At 45.3% G+C, this 17,497-nt stretch overlaps 2 protein-coding genes across 4 annotated transcripts in view; one reads left to right on the forward strand and one right to left on the reverse strand.

Annotated features, from left to right (window-relative positions):
• The window catches only part of ago3b (argonaute RISC catalytic component 3b), a 16,558-nt gene extending 4,329 nt beyond the window's left edge, over window positions 1-12,229 (forward strand). The window contains exons 3-20 of one of the 3 annotated variants that reach the window (XM_086193781.1): window positions 404-575; window positions 680-800; window positions 964-1,172; window positions 1,410-1,546; window positions 2,058-2,192; window positions 2,402-2,489; window positions 2,578-2,725; window positions 3,208-3,327; window positions 3,422-3,565; window positions 4,216-4,349; window positions 4,713-4,897; window positions 5,287-5,446; window positions 5,576-5,666; window positions 5,865-6,059; window positions 6,242-6,376; window positions 6,533-6,634; window positions 7,297-7,496; window positions 7,664-12,229. In XM_086193781.1, coding sequence (XP_086049907.1) covers window positions 404-575; window positions 680-800; window positions 964-1,172; window positions 1,410-1,546; window positions 2,058-2,192; window positions 2,402-2,489; window positions 2,578-2,725; window positions 3,208-3,327; window positions 3,422-3,565; window positions 4,216-4,349; window positions 4,713-4,897; window positions 5,287-5,446; window positions 5,576-5,666; window positions 5,865-6,059; window positions 6,242-6,376; window positions 6,533-6,634; window positions 7,297-7,496; window positions 7,664-7,772 — 2,585 coding nt within the window. In that variant the 3' untranslated portion in view covers window positions 7,773-12,229. Of the gene's footprint in view, window positions 1-403; window positions 576-679; window positions 801-963; window positions 1,173-1,409; window positions 1,547-2,057; window positions 2,193-2,401; window positions 2,490-2,577; window positions 2,726-3,207; window positions 3,328-3,421; window positions 3,566-4,182; window positions 4,350-4,712; window positions 4,898-5,286; window positions 5,447-5,575; window positions 5,667-5,864; window positions 6,060-6,241; window positions 6,377-6,532; window positions 6,635-7,296; window positions 7,497-7,663 lie in introns of all 3 variants that reach the window. The other 2 variants (XM_086193780.1, XM_086193782.1) reach the window with 2 other exon arrangements.
• A 2,721-nt stretch (window positions 12,230-14,950) lies between these two features.
• LOC147240834 (free fatty acid receptor 3-like) lies at window positions 14,951-15,876 on the reverse strand. Its single transcript, XM_086193152.1, has one exon. The coding sequence runs from the start codon at window positions 15,874-15,876 to the stop codon at window positions 14,965-14,967; it is 912 nt and encodes a 303-aa protein (XP_086049278.1). The 3' UTR covers window positions 14,951-14,964.
• Between the last annotated feature and the right edge of the window lie 1,621 nt (window positions 15,877-17,497).

The following is a 17,497-nucleotide window of genomic DNA, read 5'->3' on the forward strand; positions in this document are numbered from 1 at the left end:
CAGTTATTTCAATCATTGTTTGCACTTTAGCAGAGGAAAAGTCATTTGACATGATTTCAATGTCGTGGATTAGATTGTAAACCCCTTGACGTGCCGTGTAGTGAAACAATTTTGAACAGCTCAACTGTTCCAACATGTGTGACCAGTATTGTTGAGCAGCTGGTCTCTGTCTGTAGAGTCAAGAAGGGATTTAGTGGTTTTCCCTGAGATTGTGTTACCTGCTGTGGTGAGATATGAATGATATGAATGATATGATATGATATGAAAGCTGCAAAGATGCTTCGTAGAGCTGGAGGGATGTTGGTGATGCTGTCATATTTACAGCTATTCAAGTTGTCATTGTGTAAACTTAGCTAATATTGTAGAATTGTTACCTACTTATTGTTTTGTGTGTTATTTGTAGGAGCCGCTGGTGCCCAAGCCCTTTTTACGTTGCCCCGGCGGCCAGGCTATGGCACCATCGGGAAGCCCATCAAGCTTCTTGCTAACTGCTTCCAGGTGGAAATCCCCAAGATCGATGTCTACCTGTATGAAGTGGACATCAAACCTGATAAATGTCCTCGCCGTGTCAACAGGTAGCAGCTTGAAATCCTGAACTGGTTTGAATACAGAGTTCTCGTGTAATGTTCAGTTTGGATATGTCGACTGTGCTGATGTGGGCTTTTCCTGGTCCCTTTAGAGAGGTGGTGGACTCCATGGTTCAGCACTTCAAGGTGACCATCTTTGGTGACAGTCTTCCAGTTTACGATGGGAAGAAAAGCCTCTACACTGCCAACGCTCTTCCTGTTGCCACGAGTGGGGTAAGAGTCCAACTGGTCTTTCTTCTGCAGTTTGGAAACTCCTGCCTGTTTGTAACTGATCCCTGGCTGTCTGTCAAGAAGGACATCGTGACATCTTTCAGCCAGTTTAGTTACTTTTTAATAATCTAATCAATGTATCAAATAACCTTGGGTTTCTCCTTAGGTTGACCTGGATGTCACCCTACCAGGTGAAGGGGGGAAGGACCGCCCATTTAAGGTCACCATTAGGTTTGTGTCATTGGTCAGCTGGCACATGCTACATGAAGTCTTGACCGGACGCGGCATTGCTGAACCAGTGGACCTGGACAAACCCATTAGCACTAACCCTGTTCATGCTGTGGACGTGGTCCTCCGACACTTACCCTCCATGAAGTAAGAACTCGTGGTTAAAAATGTAGAGAAAAGTTTTCCACATGTCCACAGAAAGGGGTGATTACTTTTTGAGAGATTCTGCTAAATAACCAATAAACAGACCGACTCCAGTTGTCACTCAGCATAGTTTTGGAGAAACTCCTTCTGTCACCGCAGCACTGCACCCAGTGAACCACATGGGGAGTGTTGCCCAGCCCTGGTGGCGTTAACTGTCTTTCACCTTTGTGCCCTCATCAGATACACCCCTGTTGGACGATCCTTCTTCTCCTCCCCAGAAGGCTACGATCACCCGCTGGGTGGAGGGAGAGAGGTGTGGTTTGGTTTTCACCAGTCAGTACGACCAGCCATGTGGAAAATGATGCTCAACATCGACGGTGAGCAAGCATTAAGAAACCAGGGCACATTGTCTTCTTAAAAAGGTTATTAGTCATGTCGACATGCACTTGTGACAATGAAATCTGAGATCATATCAACTCAATAACTCATTCAACAGATCTTTTATAGTTGTCAGCCTCATGACCAGTTCATATCACCCTGATTTTTTGCGCAAGACTGCCTTTGTTGATCTTTAGGGCTCTAAGAAATCACCCCCCCCCCCCTAAAAAAACCTCATATTTTTTAATGAAAACCAATCAGTCGATGAAATACACAACTCTTGACTATTTTATTTAAATCAAATAAAAAGCCTTGGAAAAAATAAAACGATTGGAGAAAAAAAAAAATCCCGGGGCCCTAAAATAGATCTTGTTTCATCTTTATAAAATACGCTCACATTGGTTACAACTTTTGATACCCCAAAAAGCTGTCGTGTCTCTCAACAAGCCTTCAAGCACTTCCGCCATTTGTGTTGTTAGTTTTCCAATATGACCTTGTCCTGTATTTCAGTGTCAGCCACAGCTTTTTATAAAGCCCAGCCAGTCATCCAGTTCATGTGTGAGGTCCTGGACATTCACAACATCGACGAGCAGCCTCGGCCTCTCACTGACTCCCACAGGGTCAAGTTCACCAAAGAAATCAAAGGTACCGTATGTCAGCGGGCGATGGCCTCATCCCCCACCGTGTGTGTTGCAGCACAGGAAGCTCCCGAGGACGCTGAAGTTCTGTTATTCTAGAGTTAATTTGAAGCATACAGGAGATAGAAGCAATCCATTTAATCTTAATGACGTAAAGAAATGGCCATGGTGTCTGATGTTTATTTCTACTGATGCCTCCTCTCTTTCTCTCTGCAGGTCTGAAAGTGGAAGTGACACACTGTGGAACCATGCGTAGGAAGTACAGAGTCTGCAATGTAACGCGCCGCCCCGCCAGCCACCAGACGTAGGTTTTTAACTGTAGCTGTCAACCAACGCTCAAAACTGATCCAACAATACAACCCTCTCACTCGTGTTTCCTTTGAAATCGGCAGATTTCCTCTGCAGCTTGAGAGTGGTCAGACCGTTGAACGCACAGTAGCGCAGTACTTCAGAGAGAAGTATAATTTGCAGTTGAAGTATCCCCACCTGCCTTGTCTGCAGGTGGGCCAGGAACAGAAACACACCTACCTGCCTCTGGAGGTGAGGACTGATGCTGGCACTATCATTCTCTGCCAAATGAGTAGTCCTGGGACAGCGTCTCCAGGGAATATAAACCAGAAATATAAGAATTAATATCACACCTAAGATGTTTAGAATTCAGCCCGCTTCTTGAGCCTGCTGGCAGGTCTTAAAGTTCCAGACCTGTGAATTGTACCCACCGTTGCTCAGTGATTTTAAACAGTGATGCCCAGAGTCTGTAAACACGTAATATGAACGCACAACTATTCAGTGTCTTTGATCATCGTGAATAATATCAGTTTAACTGCTCGTAGCATTGAAACTATACTGCAGCTTTCATTACAGGTTTGAGAAAAAACAACACAATAACATCCCACACCAACGATAGAGCTGCCTGCATGAAAACAATGGGGAAAAGAGGCAATTCACTTAATGATTATCAGGCTGGATTAAAAATTCAAATGGGGATTAACCTGAACTGGGTTTTTTTTTTTTTAATGTAGGTGTGCAACATCGTTGCTGGCCAGCGCTGCATTAAGAAGCTAACGGATAACCAGACGTCGACCATGATAAAAGCAACTGCCCGCTCTGCCCCAGACAGGCAGGAGGAGATCAGCAGGCTGGTGAGTAAGAACACAGATGGTACCGCTCCAAGAAAAACCCCTCTGACGACTTCATTGTTCTTGTTTATCAAAACCAACTTTCCTCTCCTCTCAGGTGCGGAGTGCAAATTATGAGGCGGACCCATTTGTTCAGGAGTTCCAGTTCCGCGTGCGTGATGAGATGGCTCAGGTGACGGGCCGCGTCCTGCCGGCCCCCATGCTGCAGTATGGCGGCAGGGTGAGCTCTGAACCCTTTATGGTACCCTCACTTTAAATCACGCTTCATTTGCACTTGTTTCCTTCAACATGTCATTGTGTGTTTGACACTGCAAGGTTTCGCCTAGTTTATGAACAAAAGTGAAAACGTGGATTTAAAAACACAGTTACACCTTTTAAAGATCTTTCTACTGACCCAGGATTGAAAAAAAACTCAAATCCCATCATCATCACTTAACTTGCACATTCCTGCAGTTTTGTGTATCAGCACACATCTCTGAGGAGAAACCCTGCAGCTTTTATTTTGTCGTGTTTGATGTGCTTGTAATTTATTCCATGATTATCTTTGGTTGCATCATATATTTTTCCTTTTCTCCATAAACTCTTCCTTCTATGAATTTGCTGAGATTTTTCTCTCTCATGCGCATGTGCTTGTGACATCATCCATAGAAGTAGTTTAGTGTAAAAACTACTTTGTTTGCATGTCTGTCCTAAATAGAAGCTATACACCCCATCAGCCATTTACTATATCACCTACTGTATTGATTAGTACCCCCCGACCTTGAGTTTCCACTGGCTGCCGGAATCTTTCGAAACCAGTCACTGTGTGTGTGTGTGTGTGCGTGTCCATGGAACTGTATGCGCGTGTGTGACTGCCAGCCCCAGCAGATCAACCCTGCACTGTCGTTGCAGAACCGCACGGTGGCCACACCCAGCCAAGGGGTGTGGGACATGAGGGGGAAGCAGTTTCACACTGGCGTGGAGATCAAGATGTGGGCCATCGCCTGCTTCGCTACCCAGAGACAGTGTCGTGAGGAGAGTCTCAAGTGAGTCACTGAAACGGAAAAAAGTAGCTAGTGAGGTGATTAGATACTGGAACAGTGAAACGATGAAGGTCAAAGACATAATAGACGCATTATTCATTTCTGTCCTTGTGTCTAATTTGTGATTTGCTTTCAAGGCGTCCGAGTTGCCTCCACCACCAGGACAACACACCAACATTTGATTTTGTTATTTCCTGGAAACTAATAATGCTTTTCAGGCAGCCAGAGGATTTTACATCTGTCTCAAAAGGCAGTCCCTGTTTTCAGATTTAATTATGCATTTTCAGTCTGTCGCTCATATTTTACACTACTACGAGACTTTTCATGAATATGCTCTTCTTTTGTTTTGTTTTCTTTTGCACTCAGGAGCTTCACTGACCAACTACGGAAAATCTCAAAGGATGCTGGGATGCCAATCCAGGGTCAGCCGTGTTTCTGTAAATATGCGCAGGGAGCAGACAGTGTGGAGCCCATGTTCAGACACCTGAAGAACACCTACGCTGGGCTGCAGCTTATCATCATAATCCTGCCGGGCAAAACACCCGTCTACGGTACGGACATGAAACACAACCTGCAAATTCAGAATTAGACAACAGCTGTACATTCCAGATGTCAGTGAGCCTCAAAAATGAAATGCTTGTATTCTTACACACTACAGGACTTTTTTAGCCCTCGTTGTCGTCTTACTGCTCCTGTCAAAAGGTACGAGTTACAAATCACCATCAGGCTTTGCTTCTTTCCTGTCTGTATACTAAAATGAGGGCAGGAAGGTCCTGTAGTGTGTCAGAACATTTCATGAACGAGGGCCATTGTGTGTAGGAAGGAAACTCCTCTTGTCAGTCAGTTACGTGATGAAGTTCCTGAGTTGTTTAATTTTATTCGGTTAATAGTGTTAAATATATCTGTGTGTTCACGTGACGGTTTAATCCCTGACCCACAGCTGAGGTGAAGCGGGTGGGAGACACCCTCCTCGGCATGGCCACCCAGTGTGTCCAGGTGAAGAATGTTGTGAAGACATCCCCTCAGACCCTCTCCAACCTCTGCCTCAAGATCAACGTCAAACTGGGAGGCATCAACAACATCCTAGTTCCACACCAACGGTAAAGAGACTGCTAACAAAGACCTTCCAGGTTCTCTGTCTCGCTGTGAGCTTCAGAGATGTTTCCTGTTAGTTCACTATCAGGAGCAAATTGGGTCGAGGGTCATATTGTGTCTTCTTGTCCACCCAGGCCCTCTGTATTCCAGCAGCCTATCATCTTCCTTGGCGCTGATGTCACTCATCCTCCAGCAGGAGATGGGAAGAAACCATCCATCGCAGCGGTGAGTCTGCCACTCTGTGTCCAACTGCACCGTGTGTTGTTGAACTGACATCAACCATGTTGGCGCCTCTGTTTCTAGTTCAACATGTCTGCACCTGAACTGTTGCGTAAAAGCTCAGGAAAACCAGAAATGTTGCTTGTCCACAGCAGTAGAGTTGATCTGTTCATGTTCCCTGATGTCCAACTTGTTCCTCTACAGGTGGTGGGCAGCATGGACGCCCACCCTAGCAGGTACTGTGCAACGGTGCGGGTCCAGAGGCCCAGACAGGAAGTCATCCAGGACTTGTCATCCATGGTGCGAGAGCTATTGATCCAGTTCTACAAATCCACCCGCTACAAGCCAACAAGAATAATCTTTTATAGGGATGGGGTGTCTGAGGGCCAGTTCAGACAGGTACAACCGATCACTCTCTCCAGACGTTTGATGGTTTTTATCTGTATGGAGTGAAGCTGTTTTACAAAAACAAGTGTCGTTGTGCAGTGTCTACATCATCACGTGGCAGGTTGTCTTCATGCTCCTCACCTGAAATGATTTCATATTTCAGAGTTGATCCACTCGTCTGTTCTTCTGTGTAGGTGCTGTACTACGAGCTGCTGGCTATCAGGGAGGCTTGCATCAGTCTGGAGAAGGAATACCAGCCTGGGATTACTTACATTGTTGTTCAGAAACGGCATCACACACGCCTCTTCTGTGCAGATCGCAATGACCGGGTGGGTGTCACGTCATTTCTATCAGTAACACTTGACTTAACAGGAGACAAACAGGAAAGGAGATATTAAGGAGTCTTTGTTTTACCTGAATTTCTGCCTGTTAAGACAGTTTAATGTAGTCTGACACCTGTTTCTTGAAATACAATCTCCCGGCAGGATGGAAGAAGCGGAAACATTCCTGCAGGAACAACCGTGGACACAGACATCACACACCCGTACGAGTTTGACTTTTACCTCTGCAGTCACACTGGAATCCAGGTACGCAGCTTTAAAAGAACCATGTGTTGCTCCCTGTTATTACTCTAATTCCCCCTTAAAACTCACGACAACTATGAAAGGTAATTGGTTTATAAAGTTTCATTAATTGTTGCTGTGATTTGATAATAATGATTTCAGACATGGATAAAGAAAAACCTTAACTTGATTTTCTGGAACCTCATGACCTGAAACAACATATCGATCAATTTCATTGGTGTTTTAAGACACATTTATTTATTTGCCTTTATTTGCAGAGGCAAAAAAATATTGGCATTAATTCATGGAATAACTTTTAACCCTTGATGCATTTTATTTCTCTGACTCACCAGCTCAGTTAAAACAGGCTTATGGGTATTCTTCCGTTCCATAGACGGTGATTTATTTCACAGGTTACCTGATTTAAGGCTTCAGCTTCCATACTCTCATGGCCTTGAGTAGCTGTGATGCTCAGCCAGTGCATCATGTGTTGAAAAAGTGTGGAAAAGTTCTATTTCCAGTAGATTTGCCTGCAGCCACATCACGCATGGCCACTGAGTGAATTCAACCTGTAACTCGTTACACTCTCTCCCCACTTCCTTTTAATTTTAGCTGCCGATTGTTTGTCCTCTCTCCATGGAACTGCTTTCCCTCGGGTGCCATTAACTCTCTTTCCGTCCCCTCAGGGTACGAGCCGGCCTTCTCACTACCACGTGCTGTGGGATGACAACTGTTTCACTGCCGACGAGTTCCAGCTCCTCACCTACCAGCTGTGCCACACTTACGTACGCTGCACGCGCTCCGTCTCCATCCCAGCACCGGCCTACTACGCCCACCTTGTGGCCTTCCGCGCTCGCTACCATCTGGTCGACAAAGAACACGACAGGTAGGGAGAAGTCCTTTAATTCAATGTGTTTATAGTGTGAAACTCGTAAGAACCCTTCTTAAATGAACATTACAAATGCAGACCTGGCTAAGTGACAGTAACCTACGTCCTGATCATGTAACTCATGGTTATTTATCTCCGCCTCCATGCGCAATTTGTCTCGGCAGTGCGGAGGGCAGCCACATCTCAGGGCAGAGCAACGGCAGGGACCCCCAAGCGCTGGCCAAGGCCGTTCAGATCCATCATGACACACTGAGGACCATGTACTTTGCCTGACCAGCCCTCCACATCCCTCCATCTTTACCAGCCGGTCTTAGTGTCCCACCTTCCATCAGCTGCTTCAACTGCAGAGCGACACCATGCTGGTGCAGCACTGGAACATGGCGGCGACAGTGGCGACAGCGTGCTTCATAAAGATGTCATACGCCAGTGAGGAATGCATCTCGGTCATGCAGTTTGAAACCAGCCAGTTGTTTCTGTGTTTCTGCTCAGGCATCTCTTCCTCCTCCTTGCCTGCTGTATTTTAATCATCATGCATTCTTTTCTCTTTTTTTAAAAAACGAATTGTTAATGCTTAAGTCATATCGTCGCCTTCCAGATTTTACAGCAGCTTTTTTGTGTGTTTTGGATACAAAAAAAAAACGAAACAAAGCATGGCAAGGTAGCGGCGATTTCAAAACAGCTGATTTTTGTTACTCGGTGGCCTCGAAGCAAAGCTTGGCATTGCTGGTTTATGTCGTACAAGGCTTTACATGTTTCTCTGTGCACCGTCTGATTCGTCAAGCAAATTGGTTATTGCCATGGCAACAAGGTAGTTGAGTATACTCGTGCTACAGTGCTCAGTTTTTCCTGAGAAGTCTGCCTTAATATTTACTCTCCCTTTAAGTCGGTGGTTACTCTACCAACACAGACACTGAATGAAATCTTCATTTATTCTTTTTTTTAAAGACAAAGCCACTTACAGCCATTTTTAAGGCATTTCGTGCCTTACTGTGAGGAGAGGATTGTTGGAGTACAACGCCACGGCTACCAAACCCTTTTAAAACTCTCTTACTTGTAGTTCAGCTTCTTACCGAGTCGCGCGTTTTTATTCGTCTTAATACTCGTGAGTTTTGTTTTTCTTTTCTTTTTAACTTAAAATAACGTGATTTTTTTTTCTTTTTTCCCAGCAATAGAGAAGAGTGAACAGTTTGCATCTTGTGAAGACCACATGCCTTTTTTGTAGTTTTTACATGAAGAGCTGACCGGTCTAGTTGTCAGAGAGCCTCTGAGTGCAATAAGGTGTGGGTGCTGCGAGCAGGGCGGGTGCTGAATGTCGTCCCTCCAGCAACGAGGGCGGGTTGGAGTCAGTTTGGGCAGGTGACAATGAACTTGGATCCAGGAATGTACAGTATTTAACAGTCTAATGATCAAGCAGGACCAATGCTGCAGACATGGTCCGAAGGTGTTTAGAGAGATTACAACCAAGTGCCTGATATTCTGGAGAGAGAAACGCTGGCAGGAAGCAGTTTTGTTTTTTTTAATAATAGTTCGTTGGTCTGGGGGGGGGCTTCTCTTGGTGTATTGAGCGAAGAAAATCACTGTCGAGACGACACGAGAGGCTGGATATGCACAGTTGTCACGAGCAGGTCAAGTGTGCACGATGGTTTCTGATGTTTGTTCTCTCCATCATTTCTGGATTCCCACCTCAAAAATGATTCGGCCTGCACTGTTCAAAAGAAATAAAAGCAGACTTTTATAAGGACGCTGCTGTTTCTGCCAGCGTCACACAATAATGTTTCTAATATATAAGTTAAATCTACTTTTTCTTCTAATAACAGAATAAAATGAGAAACATTTACTTGGGCTTTATAAGTTTCTGGATAATTTTTTTTTCTTTTTTTCCAGTCTTGGTCCACACATTAATCTGTCTCCCACACTCACACCTGCCTCCCCAAAAATGTGATTTTTGAAACCAAATGGCGACTAAGACACATTTGTTGCTTGATAACAAGATCACCTGTTTGTTAGGAGGGAAAAAAAAAATCCCCGAAACCTGTTTGTCTCTTCAACAGATGATTTTACTTTGTTATGATTCACAAAATTATTATTATTATTTTTTTAAACGGCAAGAAATTCTGATTTGAAAAACAAAGTCGGAGAAAACAAAACAAAAGATGACCCACTGTCAAGCTCTCGGGGCTTCGGTCCGATGCTGTGAAACAGAGCAGCTTCCCAGCAGCCTGGAGACGACACGCAGCCGCTGCTTTTCTAGTCCAGGTCTTTAACTCCAAGTTGTGTCGCACTTGAGAAAACAGTGTCAATATGCAATAAGGCAAATATTGTCTGTCTGCTCCATTTATACACAAAGATGATTTACTAGTCAAGAATAAAACTCAGAGATGTACCTTATCAGCATAGCTCTACTGCTCATCGATCCCTTCTGATGCCAGACTGGTCAGCGCGTCTCTGGACTCTGACGTGGCCTTGACCGAACCGATGTGCCTGGCCGGCGTGAGGGGCGGGGCTGAACGACTGTTGAGACGTACAGCATTGCACTGACGGTCTATTTCCTGCAAACTGTGCTAGCCTCATTGAGCTGCTAAGAAAGAAAGCAATTATTTAATATTTCATGAAATACAAATATATATAGACTGTATGTTATCAGAGAGGCTGAGAGATGACGCTATTTTACTGCACTTAAGAAGCATGTTTCACGTCTGAGCCAAGATTAGGAGGTGGGCATTAGATTCATTGAGAGAGCAGACTTGGTGGCACACTCAGTCTGTCGCCCTGTCTGCTTGATGTTGCGTTGATGTCTCCGATGGTCCAGCCTTTGCTTGTCCTTGAGTTAGCGACGGGCGTGTTCAGCATTGTTTGCTTTGTCTGTATTGAGCCGTACGGGAGGAATTCCGTGTCCACCTGGGATACGTACCTGTCGGTCGGGCTTTGTGTCCCACAACGCTGGACATAAGATGCCTTTTCCCTCCCGTCTTCATATGAAACAAAGCAGAGAGGAGATGTGGAAATGCACGCACCACGGATTCATAGTAGCTGTCGTGATATAAACATTTAAGAGCTCTAGTGGTCTGTTATCATTTTCCAAATTTGATGATGCAATGCTCGTGAAAAGTAGAACTTTGCTGTCCCGGACCTGCTGCACGGAGACATTTTGGGTTTGTTTTGTCGTCAAGTGATGAGATGAAGCCTCCCTTTTGGTTTTGAATTGAACTTTATTGTCTCAAAAGCCCGTGAAGTGAGTAAATCGGATTTCATTCACACGAGGAGGGTTGAGAGGTCATCCTCGGACTGATGGCTCCTTTACAGACTGTGCCTTTACTGATGGTGCTGAAAAACAAGTAAATCATGGAGATCTTAACGTTAAGTACAGTGAAAAGTATGTGTATGTGTATGCATACATATATGCAGTATATATGTATGTATGTATATATTCATTCTCCATGATGATACTGTAAGGTGTGATTGTGCGTGTTTATATATGGCTTATTTGTGTGTGTGTGCGTGCGTGTGTTTTTCTGACATATGCCAAGTACACACAGTATGCAGAATTGATCCATTTGAGCTGACAGGACCAAAAGACCTGTGGGGATCTGTTCAGTAGGCGGCCACTCTCAAGCACAACCCAGACATTTCTTACAAAAAACAACAGCAACAAAAAGCTAGGGAAGCCCTTCTGAAACAAGTAGCTAAACATACTGTAGCATCATTCTTTGGGCTGTATTTCTCTGTATCACCTCTTACTGCCTGTAAACACTTTCTTCCATCACTCTTGATCGTTCCTTCTTAAAGCGATACTTCACCTGAAAATAATTTGTCTTTCAATGAGTCACCTTGCCACCACTCAACCTGACTAAGATGTTCATTTTTTTGTCGTCGTCCCCCCCCCCCCCCCTCCTGCATGACTTCTGGGGGACTCCAGAAGCCAGAAAACATCAGTCACATATTAGAACTGTTGTTAGACAAAGAGAAACATCTCTGTGGGGTTAAGACGTCTGACGGTGGGTCGTTGAAAGGCAAATCAAACGTCTTTGGGTGTAATCTCCTCGTGGACAGCAATAATGAAGTAATGGTAAAGGTTCTGTGCAATCACTTTGTCTGATGCGCTCTCTTTCATGTTCTCTTTTCCGATGTGAAGTGTAGACGTTTACAGTTGTGGGACGGTGCCGTCGTCTCATCACTAGAGCCTTTCTTCCGTGAGAGGGGATTCCCAACATAAACAAATCGCACCTCTGTCGTTGGCTGCATGTCACGCTCACAAAGAAGAATGATGTTTGGGTTTCAGTCTGTTCATGTGCTTGTTTGGTTTTTACCTGATTATGAGAGTGTGTCACTTTTAGAAGTAAAGTTGTTTGTTTTGTTGTTGTTTTTTTGTGTTGTTTTTTTTTGTCTTAACACCTACTTGATCATGGTCCTAAATTAAGCGTTTTATCGGGTTATCATATTTAATTTTTGAATAAATACTATGTTTAAAAACTGTCGTTGTTGTGATATGTTACAAGGAAAATAGAAGATCTGAGTCGTGAAGTTTGTTCTGTGGAAACTGAACTTGGAAAAGCAGCAACTTCTCCAGCGGGAAACGACAAAAAGGGAATTTACAGTATTTGCTGTAACTTGGGCCCTATTTTCTCTGTTTTGGGGACTAAAACTTTTGGTGACGTCACTAATGGTGGCATCTTGAGCAGTGTCTTCATGAAACAGTCAGGAGCACCACAGAAATCATCTTTAATGTTAAGTACATAAAGCAGTGAAAAGAGCGACTGTATATTCAGAATTTTATCATATTTTTATGTAGGATTTATCAGGGCCTGGATGCTGCGGATGTTAACACGACCCTGCAGCATCGTGCTGACATCGGGGGCGGTGCCTCTGGATGAGTAGACCCGAGGTGGTGGTTCCGATTTTTAAGAAGGGGGGGGGGGGGGGGTCAGAGGGTGTGTTCCAGCTACTGTGGGATCCCAATCCTCAGCCTTCCTGGTAAGGTCTACACGGGGGTTCTGGAGAGGAAGGTGCGTTGGATAGTCGATACTCGGATCCAGGAAGAGTAGTGTAGTTTTTGTCCTGGTCGTGGAACTGTGGACCAGCTCTCAACTCTCAGCAGGGTCCTTGAGGTTACATGGGAGTTTGCCCAACCAGTCTCCCGTGGGCGGTGCTCCGGGAGTATGAGGTATCGGAGCACCTGATTCGGGCAATTTGCTCCCGATATGACTGGCACCAGAGCTTGGTCCACATTGCTGGCAGTAAGTCGGACTCACTCCCAGTGAAGGTTTGACTCCGCCAGGGCTGCCCTTTGTCACCGATTCTGTTCATAACTTTTAAGGACAAAATCTTCAGGCACAGCCAGGGTGTTTAGGGGATCCGGTTTGGTGGCTGCAGGATTGGGTGAGAAGCTCCACTATCTGGGAGGAGCCCGGAGTACAGAAGCTGTTCCTCCACATCAAGAGGAGTCAGATGAGGTGGCTCGGGCATCTGATCAGGATGCCTCCCTGGGGAGGTGTTCAGGGCACGTCCAAACGGTAGGAGGCCTCGGGGAAGACCCAGGACACGTCGGAGAGACTGTCTCACAACCGGCCTGGGAACTTCTCGGGATCCCCCGTGAGAAGCTGGACAAAGTAGCTGGGGAGAGGGGAGTCTGGGTCTCTCTGCTTCGGCTGCTGCTCCCGCGACCCCGGCCCCGCATAAGCAGAGGGGATTGAATCCGCATAAAACGTAGTAGCACCTTCATTGTCCGGGGTTTGTGTTTGTTTTTGTCTGTTTTTTTACATTCTGGGAAGGTGCAAGAAAAATTGAGGTTAAAATATCCGTAATTACAAGAACAAAAAAAAAAATCCTGTGGATTTTTTCAATACTAATTTCATTGTTAGAAATAAATAAAATGCCAGCGTCTCAGTTTTTGTTTTTGACCTTTATTTATTCAGGAAGGTTTTATATGAGGAGAGTCAACCCTCTGTGCTCTTAAGGCACCACGACTCCTCAATGAGTGACATCTGCACCCGAGTGAATATTCATGTAGAGCTCACGGATATTAAGACGTATATGAACATGCAATTCTACCTGCTGTAGGGAACAAGGTGTTATAAATGGTCGCTGAGCTCGCTGACTTCACATAGGTGACGGACGTCATAAAGCCCTTTTATCCGAGTGTATCCACCTGCAGGAGCACTGAGTTCATTATTCCTGTCCGGAAATGACCATGGACAGTTATTAGTCTGTAGGCTGCAGTCCTCCATGAGGTCCCTTCACACCAGGGGGAACATACTTTATACTGTTACTGTTTACACTTCTGTCTATAACTTCCAGTTTGATCAGCGGAGGACAGGATCGTCTTATTGCTTATCTACCCTGCTTTTTAATAGCCTCGCGCTATAAAACCGTCAAGTTTGATTAAATCGAGTCAAAGGCAGACAGCTGTTACACTTTTACTCAACCAGGACGCTGCGCGTCTGCGACGATGCTCTACAACGCACAAGAAGACCAAGTTCACCACAGGTGGACCACAGGCGAACAAATGTTGTGGACGTGTCTGTTAAACCAGCTGCTCCCAAACCCAGAACCTACTAGGATCCCTCAAATTGCAGCAGTACCCGCAGGAGATGGCTTATCACCAGTTAACACTGCCATAGTGTTTGTAATGACAAGAAGCTGGCTCGCAATTCTCAGAACGGAAATCAAGAGGAAAGGACATAAATGGAAGAACCTTTGATAAAGAAGATGTCGACCTTGCCGACTTTTAACGCTTAACAATTAATCACGTTCACAACTGCTGTGGGTTCAGATCTACAATGGCAGTAATGGGATCATGAAGATACTCATGGTCATCAATCGGTTTATTCTACCAAGTATGAGATCTAAATGCACCAACATCCCTTACGTTACAACTTTGCCACTCAGCAAAACTATAAAATGCTGTTTCTTGAAAATTGGGATTGAATGAGCGCTAAAAGACGATGGAAGAAACTGGCAGAAGCTTTCATCTCATGCTGGCTGGATCACTACGACGGACTGTTCAGAGGTCTGTTCAAAACAGATTGGTGGTTTTGGCCGATCCACGATGCTGCAGCCGAGGTTTTAACACGAACCAAGAATGCATAAAATTCCAGTTTTCAGGACCTTTCACGAACTACCAGTTTCTGAGAGATTTCTGCTACTTATCCATGAATCCCTGAATGACTGAGGTTCAAAATACTCATGCTCTTCCTGCTGGTTTGGGATTCCCGGCAGTCTCCAGGGTTAAGTTTTACCTGGGGAAGCTGCCTTTATGTCTGCGTGCCGGCCAAATGTGTGATAAACATCCACAACACCTGACACCGTCAGTCCTGAGCACCTTGAAATCTAAACGGAAGTTTTTCCTTTTCCAATTTATTCTATGCATATTTTATTTTATTTTTGCCTCAAAACGTACTTCACAAGACATCCTCAAAACTTCCCGGGAGGTACTGCTTCCTTACAGAGCTCGGTCCGAGGGGTGATGTCAGTGCGGGGGTCCTCCACACCCCAGGATGTGCAGCTTCGCCATGATGCTCTTGAAGCAGTGATTCAACATGCTCCTGACAGCTGCCGAGGAGAAATAGAAGATAAATGGATCCAGGCAGGCGTTGAGGGTGCTCGAGAGCAGCGCCACGTCCCTCCACCACTCACTCTCCTCACGTATGAACCCCACCACGTGCGAGGCATTATAAGGCCCGAAGCAGACGGCGAATACTATCAGGGTGCCGAGGGCCAGACCGATAGCGCGGAGCCTCCGGCGCCTGCTGATGTTGGGGAGACGGGACAGGATGAGGATGAAGTTGACGTAGCAGAAGCAGCAAATGCAGAGGGGGATGCAGAAGAGAACCAGGAAGAGCTCCAGTCGCACCGGCAGCACGATTTTAAGCTCAGCCTCAGTGAAATTCAAGTAACAGGTAGGGGGAGGAGGGCAGGAGGTATTACTGTCTGCACTGTTTCTCCACTGAGCGTAGGGCATGATGTAGACGATGCTGAGGTTCAGAGAGGTCACCACCCAGAATATGACACAGGCCAACACGGCGTAGCGAGGCCTGCGACACAGGGCGTACCTGAGGGGGTAGGCCACGCCCAGGTAGCGCTCCACGCCGACAGCTGTGAGGAGCAGAGTGCTGTTGTAGATGGTGACATAGAACATGAAGCCAGTGAAGGGACACAGAGGGTAGGGTAACATCCAGGCCATGTTGTCAAACGCCTCCTTCATCTTGAAGGGCAGGAAGGTGAGGAAGATGAGGTCAGAGATGGTGAGGTTGAGGAGGAGGATGTCTATCGGGGCCGCCCGGCGTCGCACCTTATGACAGAAGGTGCATAATGCCAAGATGTTGGCTGGGACCCCCATCAGGAAGGTGAAGATGTAGACGGACATCAAAAGTTGCAGCATGGTGCACCAATTCTCCCAGCCGCTGGACGACAGAAACATCAGTCATGATTTAATTCCCACATTAAACACATTTCAAGGACCGCCTTTTTTCATCTGTGCAAAATCTCAAAAATATTCTGAAAGATTCATTCCGTCTCAAGGTGACGGCGACAAACTAGCAACCACGCTTTTGTTACTTCCAGGCTGGACTGCTGCAGTTCTTTATTATCAGGCTGCAAGACTTCAAGACTGCAGCGGGGCCAGCTACTGAAACAATACAAGCATATGCTTCAAAAATTAAGACTATGCTTGTATTGTTTCAGTAGCTTTACAAGACGTCAGAGGCGACAAAATTATTACAAAATCGCATCGATCATTTTAATCGTGAGTTAAACATTGCATTTTACTAGTTGCTGCTCAGGAGGGTTTGAGGAAATCAGCATTATTAAGTGTTTAAATTCAATGATTAGTTCTGTCGCTCAGTGTGACTCAGAGCTGAAGCAGATCATTTTCTCATTTTTCTCAACAGCAGATGTTTTATATTTTTACAGGTTTCTGGACAACAAAGGAGAAATAACCTTCATTAAATGCACTTGGACCAAGTGCTTGCTTTGGGGATTTTCTTGAGTTGTGCTGACTACAGAAAAAACAAAACAAAAACCCGACTTACCTCTGTCAAACTTGAAAATTCTCCATCACCGTCCCGTCTGACGCTCCGGCACGCTTCTCCTCCTGGAGGCAAACTGATCAGATCACAAGGGTGCACTTAATAAGCAGGTCCTCCTGAGTATCTGCAGGCTCGCCTTCAGACGTGGAAATTTAATAAGCCTCTGGACATGATCTTTGTTCTCCACAACTCTGCAAACATCATCACCCAGCAACCGCACCGACGCGCCGTGTAAGTTACCTGGAAGTGTTGTAACAGGTCTTTGTATCGAAGGCTTTGATGGTGACGAAGAGAAAGAATGATGATAATTTAATTACGACACCAAATGACAGAAGGTGGAGCTTTTATTGAGCTGCAGCATCCAACAGGGGGCAGCGCACATTGTCCATGATTGCACACTCACTCTAGGTTTCCCTTGATAAACTTAAATAGACCTTTATTCTATGTGACAGCAATGCTGGAGGACTGATGGAAGGGAAAGCAACACCTTCTTCAGTGGGTGTAATTTACAGCAGAGAATCTATGTATGTAATCTAGATATGGAGCCTATATAACCAACATGATTAGGACATATGGTGGAAATATTGTAATTATACTCTGCACGACTATTAAATATAAAACGAGCACTTCTAACGACCAGGAAAGTTTTGAAATTGCTTGATTGAAGAGTCAGTAGTTTTTAACATGTCAACCAAACTCATACAAATAACAGATGTTTTAAAGAATATTACATTCACCGTACAACAGCATGAGCTCCATCTGTGCTCCTATCCCAGGTGTCTTCACCCTGGACGGGTCTCCAGTCCATCACAGGGCCAACACATAGAGACAGACAACCATTCACACCTACGGTCAATTTAGAGTATCAATCAGCCTCGTCCCCTCTTGATGTCTTTGGACTGTGGGAGGAAGCTGGAGTACCAGAGAGAACCCACACAGGAACAGGGAGAACATGCAGACTCCACACAGAAAGAT

The sequence above is a fragment of the Aulostomus chinensis genome, chromosome 22, assembly GCF_037954235.1.
Source record: "Aulostomus chinensis isolate RoL2024-O1b breed Wild chromosome 22, RoL_Achi_v1.0, whole genome shotgun sequence".
In the NCBI taxonomy this organism is placed as follows: Eukaryota; Metazoa; Chordata; class Actinopteri; order Syngnathiformes; family Aulostomidae; genus Aulostomus; species Aulostomus chinensis.

What these genes read in the sequence shown, in the direction of transcription:
- LOC147240834 (XM_086193152.1), bottom strand. Translation starts at nt 15,876, where the DNA reads ATGCTGCAACTTTTGATGTCCGTCTACATCTTCACCTTCCTGATGGGG.